This window comes from Giraffa tippelskirchi, chromosome 3 (assembly GCF_054371585.1).
Source record: "Giraffa tippelskirchi isolate mGirTip1 chromosome 3, T2T-mGirTip1v1.2.pri, whole genome shotgun sequence".
Lineage (NCBI taxonomy): Eukaryota > Metazoa > Chordata > Mammalia > Artiodactyla > Giraffidae > Giraffa > Giraffa tippelskirchi.
The window spans coordinates 143,399,423-143,418,477 of record NC_137277.1 but is presented as its reverse complement, the minus strand read 5'-3'; the positions used below and the strand labels follow the sequence as shown (position 1 = coordinate 143,418,477).

Genomic DNA, 19,055 nt, shown 5'->3' with positions numbered 1-19,055 from the left:
GTTGGGAGGTAGCTGACCTCAAAGGTTGCTGGTGACTTTCCTTTTGAATGATGTGTGGCATGAAAGATGTGGAAGGACCCCTGGCCTTGTGGACAAATGAATTACCAGACAGGCCTGAAAGATGATCACTTTAGCCTGATTCCTCTGCTTTGTGCATTTAGACTTTAATAAGATTTTTAGCTAAGCTGGATACCTTAATGAAAGCAGGTATATCTCCCTGTGCTTCCCATCATCCTTTCTTTACAAATGACTGACTTCCAGTGAACAAAAATAGCTTGAAAGAACATCTGGGAGAGGCTCTTGCCATGGCTGTACTTTAAAAATCATAGCTCCCATCCTTCGCCGTTAACAGGTTTTCTTCTAGCCTGAAATTTTAACTGCCCCTTTTTGATGTATTGCTTTACCTCTAGAATGTTTAAAGGGAATAAATTTTTTTCCCATTTAATATAGCATCAAAAGCTATTAAATACTATGAGTTTTTTCCCCACAGTGATGACTAATTTCTAGAATTGACATGAAATAGGATGACCAAATCCTCACCTGCATGAAAAGACATGGTTCTTATGAGAAATGTCAAATTTAGCTGCTCAGGCCTATGAAATTTGGCTCCATCTTCTTTTCTCAAGTGCAGCATCTTCCTTTTTTTTTCATTAGTTTTGCCATTCAACACACTTCCGAATGCCTGCTATAAGCACGCCACTGTGATAACTATGATACAAGCTTACAGTGGAGTATTCTGTAGTGTGTAGCACTAGATATGTGCTAGATGTGGCTATGCACTTAGATTAATTCCTTCCATTCTCAAAGCAACCTTGTGCATAACTGCTATTTTTAATCCGTGTTTTTTAGAAGAGGAACTCGAAGCGCAGCATGGCTAAGTGAGCTGACCAGGGTCCTGTAGTTACTGTGTGTTAGAACTGGATTTGACTGAGGCTGTCCAGATCCAGAGTCTGTGCTGTCACCCTGCCTCTCACCAGGGAGGAGGTGAATACACATCTTCTAGTTCTTATAGTGAAGGCAGTAAATGGTGCTCTGGGAGCATGTGTTGTGGTCTCCTACCATGGTTGAGAGGGTGGGGGCTTTCATACACACCATCGAAGGCCAGCGTAGTGGGTGGATTGCTCTTGGCTCTCTAGGCATAAGTGAGTCCCCACAGTCGCCCTTGCACTGTTTCATGATGCCTGTACCTATGTGTCTCACGGTGTTGCTGTTAACCTGTTTTGTCTTCTCAAGCAGTTGATCCCCTCCTTGAGAGTTCTTCTGTTTATTTTTTTAATTACTCCCTCTTCAACCCCATTGCCATTCGTATAGCAGATTCTCAAAACAGGTTTGATGAATGAATGAAATTTGTCATCTGTCGATTCCTAGTTTTTTAGTGATCTCTGCTTTGGACAAACAAGCAAGCTTCCAGGCTCTCTCCCCATTGCCACTCGCTCCTCCTTCTGTGCACTCACTGGAAGTAGCTCCTAGGATTTGCCTGGTTTGACCTCTCTTATTCCATGTGTTGTCTTGGGTTTTTCACATTACATGTTTGAACAGGGTAGTGATTATGCTTGTACTACAGTTTAGCTATCTCCAATTTGGAAGAGACTTTTCTTCTAATTACTTAAGGCCAAGGGTTTAAGTTGGCTGAGATTTCACAGCACTAGATCTGGTGTGCTTTTGGGGGGAGTTCTAGGGTGAAAAATGTCCTTGACTTACGTGAAAGAAGAGAAGTAAAATATCCTTTAAACACTGACTATGAATTAAAGAGTAAGAACAGACTATCAGGCCTTCTAGGTAAGATGATAATGATGGTGATGACAGTGATGACACCTACATTTATTGGGCTCAACCCATGTGCGAGGCACTTCACTAGGTATTTGTTCATGGATTATTTTATTTAGACCTCATGGCAGTTTATGAGGTGGGTATTATCATTATTGTTCACATTTTATTGAAATTTGTGTGTGTGCTTGTGTCTGCTAAGCCGCTTCAGTTGTGTCTGGCTCTTTGCGACCCTATGGACCGTAGCCCACCAGGCTCCTCTGTCCATGGGATTCTGCAGGCAAGAAGATTGGAATGGGTTGCCATGTCCTCCTCCAGGGTACCTTCCTGACCCAAGGATCGAATCCACATCTCTTACATCTCCTGCATCAACAATCAGGTTCTTATAATGTGTGTATTAGTAAGCAAGTGAGGAATTCAGGATTCTAACTTTAGGAGTATGTCTCTTAACCACTGCACTCTATTGGGAGGGATTGTCTTTGAAAATGAGATAGATATACTTTATCATTGCAAGCAAGAAGAGTTCCAGTCCAGGTGTTGGGATTACTGGTATCCTTCAAGGCTGAGTCATACAAATAGGTTTTGATTAGATTATAGGTATTTTATCAGATGACACCCCACCAGAAACACATTCATGACTTCATGCTTAAATACCATAGATCTAGGAGCTAAAAAGGGAAGCCTAGTCTTCCTCTAATTCAACCTAATAGGTGTGGTATTTCTCTTGGTGGAGAGAATGTTTTAAAATTATATTATGGTGATGGTTGCACAAACCTATGTATATACTAAAAACAGTGGATTGTACTGTTCAAATGGGTGAATTGTATAGTATCTGAGTTATATCTCAATAAAACTATATTTAAAAAGCAGTAGGTTAAATTAGAGGAAGACTAGGTTTCCCTTTTCAGCTCCTAGATTTTATAGATCTTTGATTCTTTAGTCTTAAGGATTAGATGATATAGTTCTACTTTTAATTACATTTGGAAAGGTATCTTGTTCAGAATCCCACACTGTGTTTTAATTAGTATTTTGTTTCACTACTTGATTTTCTTAATTATTTTTATCCTAGCAATTAATCCAAGTTTTATTTTATGCAGGATAGTCCTCATGAGACTATGATTAACATCTTTTGAACCTAAAGTCTAGGATTTTCAACTAACACACAGGACACATTTTGACTTGTCTTATTTGAAACAAAACATTTAAGCAAAGAAAGTAGGCCAGTATAGAAAGAAAACCTCTTCTTTCTTCTTATTGTAATAATTCTTAAACTTTTAATACACTCTCAGGACTGTGGAAAAAAAGGGTAATTTGGGATCTGGGTTACAGTGTTGATATAAACTTTTTATATTTATGCAAGAAATATGCATCAGTAGTATTAAAATGTGACTTGGTTAAAATGCTTCTGATTCTTGGCTGGGTTTGATCATTAGTATGTGCTCATGGGGATAATATATCTGTAGACGAATATGAGTTTTAATAAGGAAATCCAAATGTTTCTCAACATAGTAGTGTTCGTTCTTTCTTCCTTACTTTTATTCTCTCCTCCTTTCTTCTTTCTTTTCTTCCTCCGTCCCTTCTTCACTCCTTTCTTTTCTTCCTTCCCATTGTTAATATGAAGAATTTGAGGAAATTATGCTGCAGTGGGTCAGGATTCCTGGATCCATCACTGTCTGATCTAACTTCTACAAACCTCAGTTTTCTCTAAAGTGAGAGTTAGTAACCTGTCCTGTCCAGCTTCTGGAGCTGTGGTTGGCATCCACTTAGATAATCATGGGATAACAAATGGAAGGAAAACAATTAGGATTGTAATTAACACAATTTAATCAGTAATTGACTTATTACTTATAGTGTAGAAAATAAAAGCAGTACAATTACAAATCTCTAGAGTTTTATTACTTAGTTTGGGGAAAGCAAAAATAAGAATTATGCAGACACCTACAGAATAAAATGGACCACATGGCACACTAAATGGACCACATGCTACTCACCTGGTTATTCCTACCCAGCTCACTAAAATCTTGATTTGAATGATTAGGTAGAAGCAAGAATCTTTATCTGGAACAATAACTGAACAGTTTCAATTTAGACTTTTATGAAAATGATAAAGATTTGTTACTGATGGCTGAATCCTTACTCTAATGGGAAGTACACAGTGACTTATCAAAGATGCAGTGTAGAATTAGTGTAGTGCCCCATGCCTCCTCTCAACAGCCTGCTGATCTCCCTTAACCAAGGTGGTCCAACAAAATGATTTTGTCACAATAGGGGTCACTTTACTGTTCTTGTTCCTTTTGTCCATATTGTTCTTGACCAGTGCAGGGTAGTTTACCATCAAGTGTTTGCTTCTGCCTGAAACCTGTATAATGACCCAGAGCATTATCGATTTCTCTACTATGAGTCGGAGAAGGCAATGGCAGCCCACTCCAGTACTCTTGCCTGGAAAATCCCATGAACGGAGGAGCCTGGTAGGTGACTTCACTTTCACTTTTCACTTTCATGCATTGGAGAAGGAAATGGCAACCCACTCCAGTGTTCTTGCCTGGAGAATCCCAGGGACGGGGGAGCCTGGTGGGCTGCCGTCTGTGGGGTCGCACAGAGTCGGACATGACTGAAGCGACTTAGCAGCAGCAGCAGCAGCTACTATGAGTGCTCTGTTATTGTGGTCTCTCTGCTAGATTTGTCTCTTGCTAGATTACTGGTCATCTTCTGTGGTGATTGCGTACTCTATAAGCTATGGTCATTAAGATAGCATTTTAGAAACATCTTTCACAAGGGAAGTAGCTTTCTTCTTAGAATTGGAACTGAAATCAGATCCATGCATTTACACAGAATCATGCACTTCCAGTGTAAAACCACTAGGCACCCTCCCCAAGACTGTTCTACTTCAGTGCCTCTGATTTGTATTATGAAAACACAGAATAGGCATCATGCACTAGTATAGATGCAGAATGACATTTCTGGAATGGAATACCTGGAGAGTTTTCATAGTAAAGATTAGATTTGAACTGAACCCTAAATGATAAGTAGGATTTTTATAAAATTAGATTGTGGAGGAGAGAAAACAGGGCATGGGAAAGGAAGGAAAACACCTAAAGTGGGTATGTTTGGTTCCTTTGAAGAAGTAATGGGAAAATATTGAGAAACCCTGCATTAGATACACACACACACGCACACACACACACACACACACGCACGCACACACGCACGCACGCACACACACACACACACACACACACACACACACACACACACACACACGGGAGCTGATGGTATAAGATCCAATCCAAAACCCAGCAGGCTCACGACTCAAGACTCAAGAAAACGCCAATGTTCCTACTCAGTCAGGCCAAAGCAGGTCCCTCTTACTCAGACTTTTGACCTTCAATGATTTTATGAGGCCCACCCACACTGGAGGGCTTCCCAGGTAGCTCAAATGGTAAAGAATTTGCCTGCAACACAGGAGACCTGGGTTTGATCCCTGGGTTGGGAAGATCCCCTGAAGGAGGGCATGGCAACCCTCTCCAGTATTCTTGCCTGAAGCATCCCATGAACAGAGGAGCCTGGAGGACTACATTCCATGGGGTCGCAAAGAGTCAGACAGGACTGAGTGACTAACACTTTCACTTTCACTCACACTGGGGAGGACCATCTGTTTAACTCCGACTACTGATTGAAAGGTGTATCTCTTCCAGAAACACCAACAAATACATCCAGAGTATTGTTTGGCCAAATGTCTGAGCACCCACCGGCCCAGTTAACACATAAAATTAACCATCACAGATCAGTATCAGTGGAGTAAAATCTGTTGAAGCACCATTACAGAGAGTTAAGGATAACAGAGAGAATGATACAAAAGACATGGACAGTTAGAAAGTTATGACAAAGCTTGATATTTCCTAAGTTTATATAGTGAACTTATTGTTTGGTTTAATTTTTGGAAAAAGTGTTATTTATTTTTTGTCTCCCCTTTCAGATAGCAAATATGGAAGAACTCTTTTTTCCTGCTTCTTTGTTTTGTACTCTCAAACAGTCGAATACTGTGGGGCTGTCTCACAGGTGCTTTCCCCAGATCATTCTACTTGAGCCTAAATTGAAATGCTAAGAAACTTTGGACTTGAAAAAAAGTGATATAAATGTTATGGGTTCTTTAAAGAAAAATGTAAAATGGTAACCATCTCCTTATTTAGTGTGAAGCGTCCTTTTCCAAAGCTTTCTAAAGCCAAGCTTTGTAACTCTAGGACATTGTGACTTTGGATGTCAGATTGGGGGGTTGAGTATCAGCATCATCTGAATATTCAACTTGGCAAGTAGAATGACTATGGCAAGTAGCAGTTATGGTTAGGATAGATTTTTAGAAGAGAAAATATTTGTACCATGAAAGTTACCACAGTCCTAGCCTACTTGAGAATTCTCATTTTACCATACTCTAATAGCCTGTGTGGCTGGAGAAGTTGCCCAAGTGATGACATAGACTCTGGTTTTAATCCTATATGAAGCTCATGGCCACAGTTTATTAGGTCAGGTTCATCTTAATGAGTAGAATGCAACTTAATATTTGGAGGTTTCAAGGGAATCCCAAAAGTCTTTTAGCTGAGTAAGTTCTACACTTAGAAAACTATGGTTTTTTTTTTTTCTTTTTTTGTCTATTAGAGCACTGTATTTCTTTTTTTTGTGGTGCATCTCTTTAATTGCTTTGAAACAACTAATAACTTTGTGGTGGTGATCTGGTTTAATCACCTCCAATTACATAGCATTCCAAGTAGAAATGAAATTAAACTTTAAATAGCACACTTTTAGGGGATCTCTTGCTTATTTTTAAGGGGGTACAAACTTGTTAGACCAAAAAGTAACCCACAGAAATGCACATAGAGGCTGAAGTGAAGAATCTTCTGGGGCTGTATACCTTTCTGAATGAGAGAATAGAGCAGAGTTTGGTTTTGTGAATGTATTTTTGAATAAAATGCTAGTACCATGAAGTCTTGAAGGAATTGCTCAAATATGAAGATGGTCTTTGCCTTTTGCTTTTAAACAGTTGTCCTCTGGCCAGCACTGGATCTTTGTAAAAAATGTAATATACTATCTTCAGATTTCATGGTAATGCCCTTCTGTATTACCTAAAATGTACTGATTTGGATAACTTCATTCTTGGTTTTCTGTAGTGGTAAATACTTAGGGGCAGTGGGGAAGAGGGCTGATCGGTAGCGTTTGCCATTTTCCATGGTATAAATTCTCTCACCATAGCCGATTTCAGGCTGCCAGCATCATCATCAACCAGCTACCATAATTCCTTCAAATTTCACCATGAGTTCATGGAAGCTGGTCCAAGCCATCCCCAGCATGTCACTGGCTCCCCTGTATTATATGTCTTAACACCTAAATACCACCACTCCCAACACATAAAATCTGCCTCCCCCCTGCCCCGGCCTGCCTTGAGCTAATATTTATGTCCAAAGTGTGGGGAATGTTTTACTTATCCACATCTACTAACTGATCAGCTGTTTCCAGAACTCTAACCCACTGCCTTGTGTCCCTGTTTTTCTCTCCTATCCACTTTAGCTCTCTGATGATAACAATTTAACAAAATAACTTTAACTTTTTTGTGATTGATACAGATGTCATGAGACATTTAGGACCACTCATTCCTTCAAATGAACCAAATGGTAGAAAATGTTAGCATGACTGTTTTTTACTTATAATAAACTATATCATTCAGGCCTTTTCATCTATCTCTTTGTAACAGAGATCTGCCTGGGATATAATATAGAGAAAATAATAGCATGTTTATTCCTTATAATTGGGGAAATGCTAGAGAGGGAACCAGGAGCTGAGAGGAGATTTATATATTGGAAGGGAGAGAATGTGTGAGTAAATTAAAATCTTTATAGAAATTAGATTACAATTAACTTTTTTGAGCATTTTAAGATTTTATAGAGTCGATAAACTAGAAGTTAGAACAGATTCAGTATGTTGCACTTCTAATCTTTAAATTGTTGTTCTTTTAGGGAAAGAAAGAAGATCTGATGTCTGTCTTTCTGTAGCATAGTTACAAGTGCTTTTTGTTTTATTTTGTTTACATGGTCTTTTAATACGGATTCTTGGTTTGGCAAAATGTTAACTGGAAACAATTTCAATCTTCTGTGAGTTAGATTTGTTGAGCCTCAGGTTGGTATTTCTTCACAAATACTGATGGCTTTTTCTTTTCTTAAAATAATAGAAACTTAAAAAAAGAATTGTGTAAAGAGAGAAGTATATTTTGTTTGGCCTCACTAAAATACCACTTGGCTCCAACCAGCTCATATTTCTGACTCTGACCATGCCCTTAAGCAGTGAAAGGGTAGAAGTTTTTAAAATGAGATTTGAATTTGGATATTTGCATTCCTTTCAGTTTTTTATTATATTGTTAGTTCTAGTTGGTTCAGCACAGGGAAGCTTGAGTGAATTTCCTTAATGAAACTTAACAGTAGAGACTCTATGTTGTTCAAAATTTGCTTAGCTAGTGGCTAATCTGAAAAAGGTTCATTTTTTGATACAATTGCTTTTTCTATGTGGTCTGCATTCTCAACATGCTGTTTACTCAGGCAGTATTTATTAATACATGGTAGAAAATTTCATAAATAAAGGCAGACCACTCAAGAATGATGACATAAAAAGTGACCCAAATTAAATTAAAAAAGAAAAAAATGTAGTCAGTCAATTTTGTTACTGACTTGAGCTACTTGGGATATCCTGGGGGAACGTGATCCACTTTTGTGACCTAATTGATTTGTGCATCACAAATAGAAATGGCAGGCGTAAATTTTAGGTGGTATTTGTTTATGCTCTCCTCTTCATGTTGAAGTAGATACATTTTCCACGACTCAGTTGGGATTTGAGTCATATCCTTTATGTGTAGTAGCAAAACACTGTCCGGAGTCACACAGTTAACCGAGCAGAGTGCAAGCGCATGCTGAGAGAAGTTGCTTCTTGGTGCTGCCCTTAGCCAGGGCTAGTGCACTAGGTGTGGCTTCGATGGAGGCCTTAGTAGGGACTTTCCCCCAAGTACCGGGCAGACTTAAAAAGCTCATGTAAACAATATACACATTCCATCTTCTCTGAATCTGAGCCCCTTGTGGAATACAGACTAGGACCTCTCCCCCACCCACAGCCCTGTCTCCAGCAGGGGAGCAGTCCGTGGACTGTGCAGAGGAAGTACCGTTTGCTGTCCAGCATCGGTAGTGGGCTTGTCAGTGTTGAAACAGTGGTGAGGCCCAGAGCTGCAAGTGAATATGTAAATATGTAAATGTTTTTCTAAACTCAAGTACTATGTGAGGTGTGAGGAGACTGAGAAGAACATCAAAAGGAAAAATAGGAGGAAGAAAGAATGGGAAAAAAAGAGGAGAAATAAGAAAAGCTGAGAGGGGGAAGGAGGCACTGCTCACTGGGCTTTGGAGTCAGGAAGGTGGATTCAGATCTCAGCTTTATACTTTCCCAGCCCTATGTTTCACTTACATCTCGAACCACTACCCAACTGTATTAAAGGTGCACATCAATAAGACATCATTATTTATGAAATAATGAAAAATCTTATTTATAATGGCGGTGGCTGGCTTATGTGCTCACCTGTGCTGAGACAGTGCATCAGTTAGGCTTTGGTTTGGCTACCCTGTGACAGAAACCTATACAAAGTTTAATATGTAACATTTTATTCTCTCATATGAAGAAGCTCAGAGGTAGGCAGTCTGTGGGATTAGAGTGTTTCCTTAAATTGTAAGAGCCCTAGTTCCTTACAGTTTTTTGCTTAGCCACTCAGTCTTACTAAAGCCAAACTCTTCAAGGTTCAGTATGGCTGCTGGAGCTCTGTATGGTTCACATCTTTGTTTTAGTATGCTAAATGGATGAAGAACAGAAGGAGGGCTTCACCTTGTGAAAATCTCCTCGTAAGAAGGTTGTCCAGAAGTATCACGTGACACACTGTTTACATCTCATTGGCCAGAACTTAATCTAGGTCATACAGAGCTAGAAGGAGCCTGCAAAGTACAGTTTTACTGGTTCTCCATTTTTTTTGAGCTTGGTGTATAGACTGTAGGGAGAAAAATTATAATCTTTAGAAAAATGTTTCAGAAGTTAAAACTATTATTAGTAATAATAATAGTAAGTCACATTTAAGGGGTCACAGATACTATGTTCAAAAATGTATATGAACCATCTCATTTTACCTTTGTTTGATGTAGGCGTTACTGTCCCTATTTAACAGAAAAGAACTTGTGGATTAAAGAAGTTAAGTAGTTTGCCCAAGGTTATGTCACTAGTAAGTGGTGCAGCTAGGGCTCAGACCCAGGCTTGTCTTTCTGGATCGCAAGCATTTAATCACTACTTTGTCTTCGACTTCTCAAGTTTTAACTTGGTAGTTTATACATGTCCATTTGGGATATTTTGAAACCTTCTATCTTATTTGTGGTTTTGTAGTCTTCAGTTCTCCACATGTTTTACCCAACACACACACGCACTTCTCTCATTTATTTTTCTCAAACTTGTCAGTCTTTCTATGCTTATGTAAAAAAAAAAAATGTGATTTTTAATACTTGGTTAGTTCATTATCATTTGTCTTCTTGTATTTTGGTCAAGAGTCTGCTATTCAAATTTTTGGAAGTTTATTTTCTGAGCGCCCTCTTTCTCCCAGACGTAGCCCTAAAAGCTATCAGAGAGTACAGGGTGAGTAAGGAGTCCCTACCCTGAAGGCATTTACAGTATAATTCTTTAGAGAATGGATTTTAGACAAGCCTCTTAACATCAAATTATACTGTGACACTCCATGTAAATCACAACTGACCTAGATGTACACACCCATTTGTCCTTACAATTACAAGTGCATCATCGTTACCTCTAAGTGGCCACCTGTACCTTCAAAACATGCCTAAGAAATTAGGTAGAGTAAGTAGGCAGTTCTATTTTCATACTCTTTGCATTTTCCCCTTAGCATGGTTCATATTATTGTTGTAAGTAATAAGAGCTCAATCTTCTTAAAGAGGATGTGAGATTGATATGATATTATTTTTAAATGTCTACTTATAAAAATAATTGAATTTCTATTTTATGACATTTTAAATAGTGGCAGAAGTAATATCCAGATGTTGATTAGAAGCTCAAATCAAACAGGAACTGGTGTCACATTTGAGACCAGAGCCTGTCAATACAAACCTGTGTAGGGTTTACAATTGATGTATTTTTTTTTCACAGGATCAGAGAAGTAAGACATTCTACCTGGTGGGTTATGAAAAAAGGGACCATTACCCAGGAATATAAGGTTGATGACACCATCTCCTACACGACTTCCATTTAATCTAATCTTTGTACCTGGAAATCAGATATTGAGAAAAGGGCCAACAAGGATTCTGGTTCTGGTTATTTCTCTGCTTTGTTTCTAGTGTACTTTCTACTTATTTTTTAAAGAAGTCATTTTCTGCCTATTTGGGAGCTACGTATAAATTATCGTGCCCTGTTTCCTGATTCTGTATCTACAGAAACATTTTGTTTCATAATGGAAAGGTGATTTTTTTTAATTGGCATAAATATACCATCTGCCCCTGGGATTTATCTAGATGTATTCTTTCCTAGTCTTGAAGGTATAGTACTTTGATAAAGGACCTCCATCAGTTTGAGTTGTCAGTTCTATTTTGCTTAGGTTATTTGGCATATAGCTTGTGTCCTGACATTTTAATCGGTAATGAGTTTCCAGGCTTTCCTAATAGTTCTTTTTATCTTTGATGACCTAATTAACTTTACCTGGTCATGGAAAACTTACATTTTTAATTGTCCTTGAGATAATGGGCTTCATTTTTGCCTTGAATGAATTTTTCTTTGAAAACTTACAACCATTTGGTTCTTACTGATAATGAAAAATAGCTCTTGTGAAGAGCTTTAGAATTAAAAAGAATTTTTAAAGGCCTTTCTACATTGCTTGCAGACTTTACTGCAAAACTGAGGGAAATGATTTATGCTCATTCATGATTTCATGTCACTAGGGATTCTGCAGTAAATGGGTCAGACATGGTTTCCTCCCTCCTGTCACATTATGGAGGAGACATGTTAGTTATGAATGAGGGAGAGAGGGAGACATGTTTTTATAAGAAATCTGTAGCTCAGAGAACTTAAGTGACTTGCCCAGAGTCATTGAATGTGATAGAATTTAGATGCGTGACCAATGACTAAACTGGAAGAGCAAGTAAGGAGACTTTAAACAGTCTTAGAAAAGTGACCAAAGGGTTGGAATGGTTTTTTTTGTAGATAAGAGGTAACCAGTAGAGGCTTTGGATTGGATGGAGGTATAGTCAAAGCTTTTAGAAAAATATATTCTCATAATGAGGTGCCAATTCAGTGAATCAAGGTTGTTAGAGATGTGCAACAACTGAGAAACTATTAATAATTTTACATTTAAGAGAAAGTCTTGAAATAATGGAATGAATGGTAACCAGGCTGGGATGGGACAAATAGAAGAGACTCTATATTGGGAAAATGGGGGGAGGACTTGGAATCTGGTTGCATAAAAGGAAAAGAGAAGTCAATGATGTTTGAAAAAAGAACTTGGTAATATCCCATAGCAGTATGCACTTAGCATCAGTTAAGAGAAGCCCAAATGTCCAATCAGGTGATTTTTTAATAAATCCTAACTTTGATGACTGTCTCTTAAGAGTATTTCCTAAAGACGGGGACCATGTTCCTCTTCCTGCTGTCTTCACTCTGAATCCAGTCTAAGTGTTGCTTCCTGTGTTCTGATCTGTCCTGAGGGAGGAAGGAGTAATTCTCCCGAAGATTTGAAATTGCGAGAAAACAGAGCTAAGGTTATTGCTCCAAAGTGGGTCTCTTCCTGAATGTGTGAAACGATAGGCCAAGTCTGTGGCGTGTATGGACTGTTGACTCAGTGGATTGCTTCCTAGGCATTTTTTGTTGACCACAACTCCCGAACCACCACTTTCATCGATCCCCGACTCCCGCTTCAGAGCAGCAGACCCACAAGTGCACTGGTGCATCGACAACACCTGACCAGGCAGCGCAGCCACAGCGCCGGCGAGGTGAGTCCCAGCTGGAGCCACTGACCTGTTGGTTGATAGGAATGCGGGTGTGGGACTGATTGAATTCTGCAGGCTCTTTCTTATTGCTTTGTTTTTCTAGTTTGAGACTATCATTTGGAGGCTGAAAAGTACTGGAATGTTGACAGGGCTTCTCTGGAAAGAAACAGAACCTAAATTGCAAGTTTAAAAGTAGGACATTAGAGGAAAGTTTGAAGAAATTAGATTTTTTTTTTTTAAAGTTCAGTGGGTGATGAGAGAAGATTCATAATGCAATACAGTGTTCAAGAGAGGGTGACGGTGAGTCCTTTGGCATACCTGATAGCAACTTCATAGGAAGAAATGAATGTAACTTTTGCTCAGTCACTCAGTCGTGTCTGACTTTTGCGACCCCATGGACTGTAGCCTGCCAGGCTTCTCTGTCCCTCAGATTTTAATTGGGGATTAAAATTGGGTTAAAGATAGGGAAGTTTCTTAAGTGAGGATTGCTGGATTAGATGAAAATCTCTGGCCTAGGCTATGAGGTTGTGATCCTCTCTAATCTTTAAAATTAGGGTATATATGAGAGTTGACTTCTGTACATGAAATGCCCAGAGAAAATGGGCAGAATTAAAAATTAAAAGCTCGACTGTCCTCTGCTGGTTTGCAGTGACCCATGGTAACCACATGAGGGCTCTCCAATAACCTAACCAAAAAAAGAATAGAAAAAAGGAATACTCTCTTTCTGTTTCCCTTTTCTGGTAGCAGGTTAAATAAATAAAAGAGGAATGTTTTATGTCAAATATTTTCCCCTCAGTACAAGACAAGAGGGCAGTAGAGGGTGAGATGGTTAGGTAGCATCACCAACTCAATGAACATGAATTTGAGCAAACTCCAGGAGATAGTGAAGGACAGAAGAGCCTGGTGTGCTATACACAGTACATGGAGTTGCAAGAGTCAGACATGGCTTAGTGACTGAACAACAGCAACAATAGACTTATGCTTTGAATGTCATATATCATCGCTTTATATACATTGTTTCTAAAAATTCCCTTAGACAAGTAGAATTAAGATTCTTTTCCTGCATTCCTTTTCCACGTTATGTCTATGAGCATATCATCTTTTCACTATTATATTGTATGTCAAATATTTTTGTAGCTCCTATTATAAGTAAAGATTATGAATACAATAAATAACTGGATTTGATTTACCAGAATTCCACTCTTGGAATTTCCCCTCATGATTTACATATACTGGTTCTAAGGATCATGTGTGTTTGCTGGTTAAAAGTGCAGACATAAACGAGTACACACAATAAGCTCATATAAAAATGATATATAAGTATATTGCAGGATGAGGTATGCCCCAAAATATGTATGTTTTATGAGTAGCTAATACATCTCTACCTGGCTGTCATATAAACCATTAGTGGTAAACTGGAAGATGCTAATACATTCACCTAAAAAGCAGTTTAGACCTCTCACCTTTGGACTTTGTACATCATATGTAGCATATTAGGGCCCTGCCTGGTTTTATCACACAACCTGTGCCCTTTAGACTCTTGCCTTATCTCCACTTCACGACATGACGCTGACTGTTCAGTCTGATCAGGACAACGTGCATGAGATTAGTAACTTTATTTATATTTTCTTTCAATTCCTCTGCCTCAGAACTTGAATTCTTTTCATGGTCTAGTAGTAAGGATACTAAGGTCCACCTTAAAATTTGAATGAAGATTTTTCTTCTTATGGATGGAAACTGAGCAGTGGGACTAAGATGACCCTATAAAGCCTCAGCATTTAGCCCCAGCATTGTTAAACCTTTGAGGTGAATGTGCCTTCTGGCCCAGCTGTTGGAAGCACGCACATCCTACAGTAATTACACATCTATCATGGCTTGCCCACAGTCTGATGGTCTGGTTTGAAGAAGCAGGGTGTCAAGAAGAACTTTGGTTATTCTGGGAAATGATGACACAAGGCAGCTTACTGACAGGATGGGAAGTATGTATTGGTAGATTGAAACGATAAGTTTGGTGAATGACTAGCAAGATATAGTTAACGGTCGAAGTCTCCCCCAAGAGGAGATTTCATTGGCTTCATATATATATTGGCTTCATTTCTCAAAGCCACTAACTCAAGTGGAGTGGGAAAATTCTAGTTACATTCACAAGTCTTCCCAGCCATTCTCTTAGACTCATTTAGCAAATATTCCGGGTAGTAGAAATTTGGGTATCTCTTCCATCCAACAAATGAATATTTATTGAACACCAGTAGTGTAGAAATGAGGTTAATGTGAAGTATACAAAAGAATGACATGTGTCCCTGTGTTCTTACTAAGGAGAGAATATATAAAACTAACTATAATCCAGATGAATAACAATACAAGTGAAAAATGCTTTATAGACTGTTAATAATGGCAGCTGCTTTTAAAATGTCCCCCAAGTGCTATAGCAGTCAGAGAAGGTGGCATTTAACATCAGCTTGAAGGGAAGGGAAAGCTTTATCAAGGAGGCACTGTTTGAACTGCACTTTGAAGAATAGGTGAGAACATTCTGAAGGATAAACAAGCAGTGAAGGACAGGGACACTGTTTCCACTTTAGGACCTTTAGAAAAACCCTCACCAAACACCTAACTGAAGCAGTGTGATAAAATGATTGTGAGGCTTTGAGTGGGTAGGAGTAGAAACTGTATTTTAAAAGTACTGATTTATTAAGTAGTGCTGGGAAAACTGGACAGCTACATATAAAAGAATGAAATTTGAACACTTCCTAAAAACATATACAAAGATAAACTCAAAGAAACTATAAAACTCTTAGAGGAAAACATACATAAAACACTCTGACATAAATCACAGCAAGATCCTCTATGACCCACCTCCTAGAGTAATGGAAATGAAAACAAAAATAAACAAACAGGGCCTAATTAAACTTAAAAGCTTTTGCACGGGGAAGGAAACTATAAACAAGGTGAAAAGAAAATGCTCACAATGAGAGAAAATAATAGCAAGTGAAACAACTGACAAAGGATTAATCTCCAAAATATACAAACAACTCATTCGACTCAATACCAGAAAAACAAACAGCCCAGTCCAAAGGTGCTCAGAAGTCCTAAACAGACATTTCTCCAAAGAAGACATACAGATGGCTAACAAATACATGAACAGATGCTCAATATCACTCATTATTAGAGAAATGCAAATCAGAACTACAATGAGTATCACCTCACACCAGTTAGAATGGCCACCATCAAAAAATCTGCAAACAATAAATGCTGGAGAGGGTGTAGAGAAGAGGGAATCCTCTTGCACTGTTGGTGGGAATGCAAATTGATACAGCCACTATGGAGAACAGTATAGTTAGTTCGGTCGCTCAGTCATGTCTGACTTTGTGCGACCCCATGGACTGCAGCAGGCCAGGCTTCCCTGTCCATCACCAACTCCTGGAGCTTGCTCAAACTCTTGTCCATCGAGTTGGTGATGCCATCCACCATCTCATCCTCCTTTGTCCCCTTCTCCTCCCACCTTCAATCTTTCCCAGCATCAGGGTCTTTTCCAATGAGTCAGTTCTTTGCATCAGGTGGCCCAAGTATCGGAGTTTCAGCTTCAGCATCAGTCCTTCCAATGAATATTCAGGACCGATTTCCTTTAGGATGGACTGGTTGGATCTCCTTGCAGTCCAAGGGACTCTCAAGAGTCTTCTCCAACACCACAGTTCAAAAGCATCAATTCTTCAGCGCTCAGCTTTCTTTATAGTCCAACTCCCACATCCATAGATGACTACTGAAAAAACCATAGCTTTGACTAGAGGGACCTTTGTTGGCTTTTTAATATACTGTCTAGGTTGGTCATAGCTTTTCTTCCAAGGAGCAAGTGTCTTTTAATTTCATGGCTGCAGTTACCATCTGCAGTGATTTTGGAGCCCAAGAAAATAAAGTCTGTCACTGTTTCCATTGTTTCCCCATCTATTTGCCATGAAGTGATGGGACTGGATGCCATGATCTTAGTTTTCTGAATGTCGAGCTTTAAGCCACCTTTTTCACTCTCCTCTTTCACTTTCAAGAGGCTCTTTAGTTCCTCTTCACTTTCTGCCATTAGGGTGGTGTCATCTGCATATCTGAGGTTATTGATATTTCTCCCAGTAATCTTGATTCCAGCTTGTGCTTCATCCAGCCTGGCATTTCTCATGATGTACTCTTCATAAAAGTTAAATAAGCAGGATGACAATATACAGCCTTGACACACTCCTTTCCCAATCTGGAACCAGTCTGTTGTACCGTGTCTGGTTCTAACTGTTGCTTCTTGACCTGCATACAGTATAGAGATTCCTTAAAAAACTAGGAATAAAACTACCATGTGACCCAATAATCCCACTACTGACCATATACCTTAAGGAAAATATAATTGAAAAAGATTCATGTACCCCACTGTTCATCACAACCCTGTTTACAATAGCTAGGACATGGAAGCAATTAGATGTCCATTGACAGATAAATGGATAAATAAGTTGTGGTACATACACACAGCAGAATATTACTCAGCCATGAAAAGGAACATGGTTGACTCAATTCTAGTAAGGTGGATGAACCTAAAGCCTATACAGAGTGAAGTAAGTCAGAAAGAGAAAGACAAATATCACATATTAACACATATATATGGAATCTTGAAAGATGGTACTGATGAACCTATCTGCAGGGCAGCAGTGGAGACAGAGACACAGAGAACGGACTTATGGACATGGTAGGGGAAGGAGAGGGTGGGATGAATTAAGAGAGTAGCATTGAGACATATACATTGCCCTATGTAAAATTAGATGGTCAGTGGAAACTTAGTGTATGATGCAGGGAGCTCAAATCTGGTGCTCTGTGGTAACCCAGAGGGTGGGATGGAGTGGGAGGTGGGAGGGAGGCTCAGGAGGAGGGCACATACATACACCTGTCATTGATTCATGTTGATATATGGCAGAAGCTAACACAATATTGTAAAGCAGTCATCCTCCAATTAAAAATAAACAAATTAGCTAAATTTTAAAAATATAAAAATAAAACTCATTAAGTAATAAATGTACACATTTATAAATCCAGGAAGTTATTTTGCCTCTTGTTCTCTTAACTCTCTCGTATGATTGTTCTACTGTTGTCATGAAATACTTCTATAATGTGGGAGGAAAATGCTAAAACAGAAGCTAAAGCAGTGTTAGAGTTTTCTGGTAAGACTATTAATGGGCATTTTTGTTTATCTACTTGTATATATGAGTTTCTAAGTCTATAGTAGGTAAAAAAAAACCGATTCAGGTTGGGGCAACCTATTTAGCTCCTCCACACCTGCTATGATTAGCTCGCTGGTGTGGGAGGTTCAAACCAGAAAGAGCTGTTGCTGTGGGTGCACTAATAAGCACGTAAAATTGCTTCTGAGGAGATAATACCCAACTCGGAAACCCTCACGAAAACTGCTGCTCTTCAGCTCCTCCTCTGCTGAGGCAAGGGATTCCCTGACCTGCTTGGCCAAAAGAAGGTATATCCTGGCACTGCCCAATGAATTCTGTGGCACCCAAGTGTTCTCTCTGATATATTGTTGCAGGTCTGTGTTCTGGCAGGTAGAAGTTAATTCAGAGGAACATGTATTTAGCATCTACATCCCCATAGGCATATTGAGCTCCTTCTGTATACTTGGTCAGTAGTCACAGCCCTGGCCCCTCTCAGGGACATGGATACCCCAACTCCTCCCCTCAATTCAGCAACTGAAGCAGAGCTTTTGAGAGTCCTGTGTCTGCTCTTCAAGCTAGCCTCTGTTCTGATCAGTTGGTACTTAGCAATGCTTGTTGTCGGTATTCAGAACAACTTGGCTTAGAATACTGTTGTAAAGTACTCTAGGATTTAGTGTAGAACATAAACACTGCTTATGTTTGCAGGTAGGAGAAGATTCTCGACATGCAGGACCACCAGTTCTTCCCAGGCCATCGAGTACATTCAATACAGTCAGCAGGCCACAGTACCAGGACATGGTTCCAGTGGGTATGTCATCTCTTCCCAAAAGTCTTTATGTTTGCTTTCATATCAATGTGTACCATGCATTCTCTGCTGATACTTTCCTATTGTCAGCCTGCTACATTTGCTTGGTACCGAGGAACAGTTTCATTATCCCTAAAAAACTGATCTGAGTATCAAACACTTACTGTCTTGTAAAATCCTGTAGGCTGAGAATTTTTATACTACTCTGCCTTTTCTGTGCGAAGTCTTTATGCTAGATTCTTGAAGTTAAGGAAA

The 19,055-nt window shown here is 39.1% G+C and overlaps 1 protein-coding gene across 9 annotated transcripts in view; it reads left to right on the top strand.

Moving 5' to 3' along the window:
• Positions 1-19,055, top strand: part of HECW2 (HECT, C2 and WW domain containing E3 ubiquitin protein ligase 2) — a 468,609-nt gene that overhangs the window by 368,803 nt on the left and 80,751 nt on the right. For all 9 annotated transcript variants that reach the window (XM_081581446.1, XM_081581447.1, XM_081581449.1 and 6 more), the window contains 2 exons: positions 12,684-12,818; positions 18,701-18,803. In XM_081581446.1, coding sequence (XP_081437572.1) covers positions 12,684-12,818; positions 18,701-18,803 — 238 coding nt within the window. The remainder of the gene's footprint in view (positions 1-12,683; positions 12,819-18,700; positions 18,804-19,055) is intronic.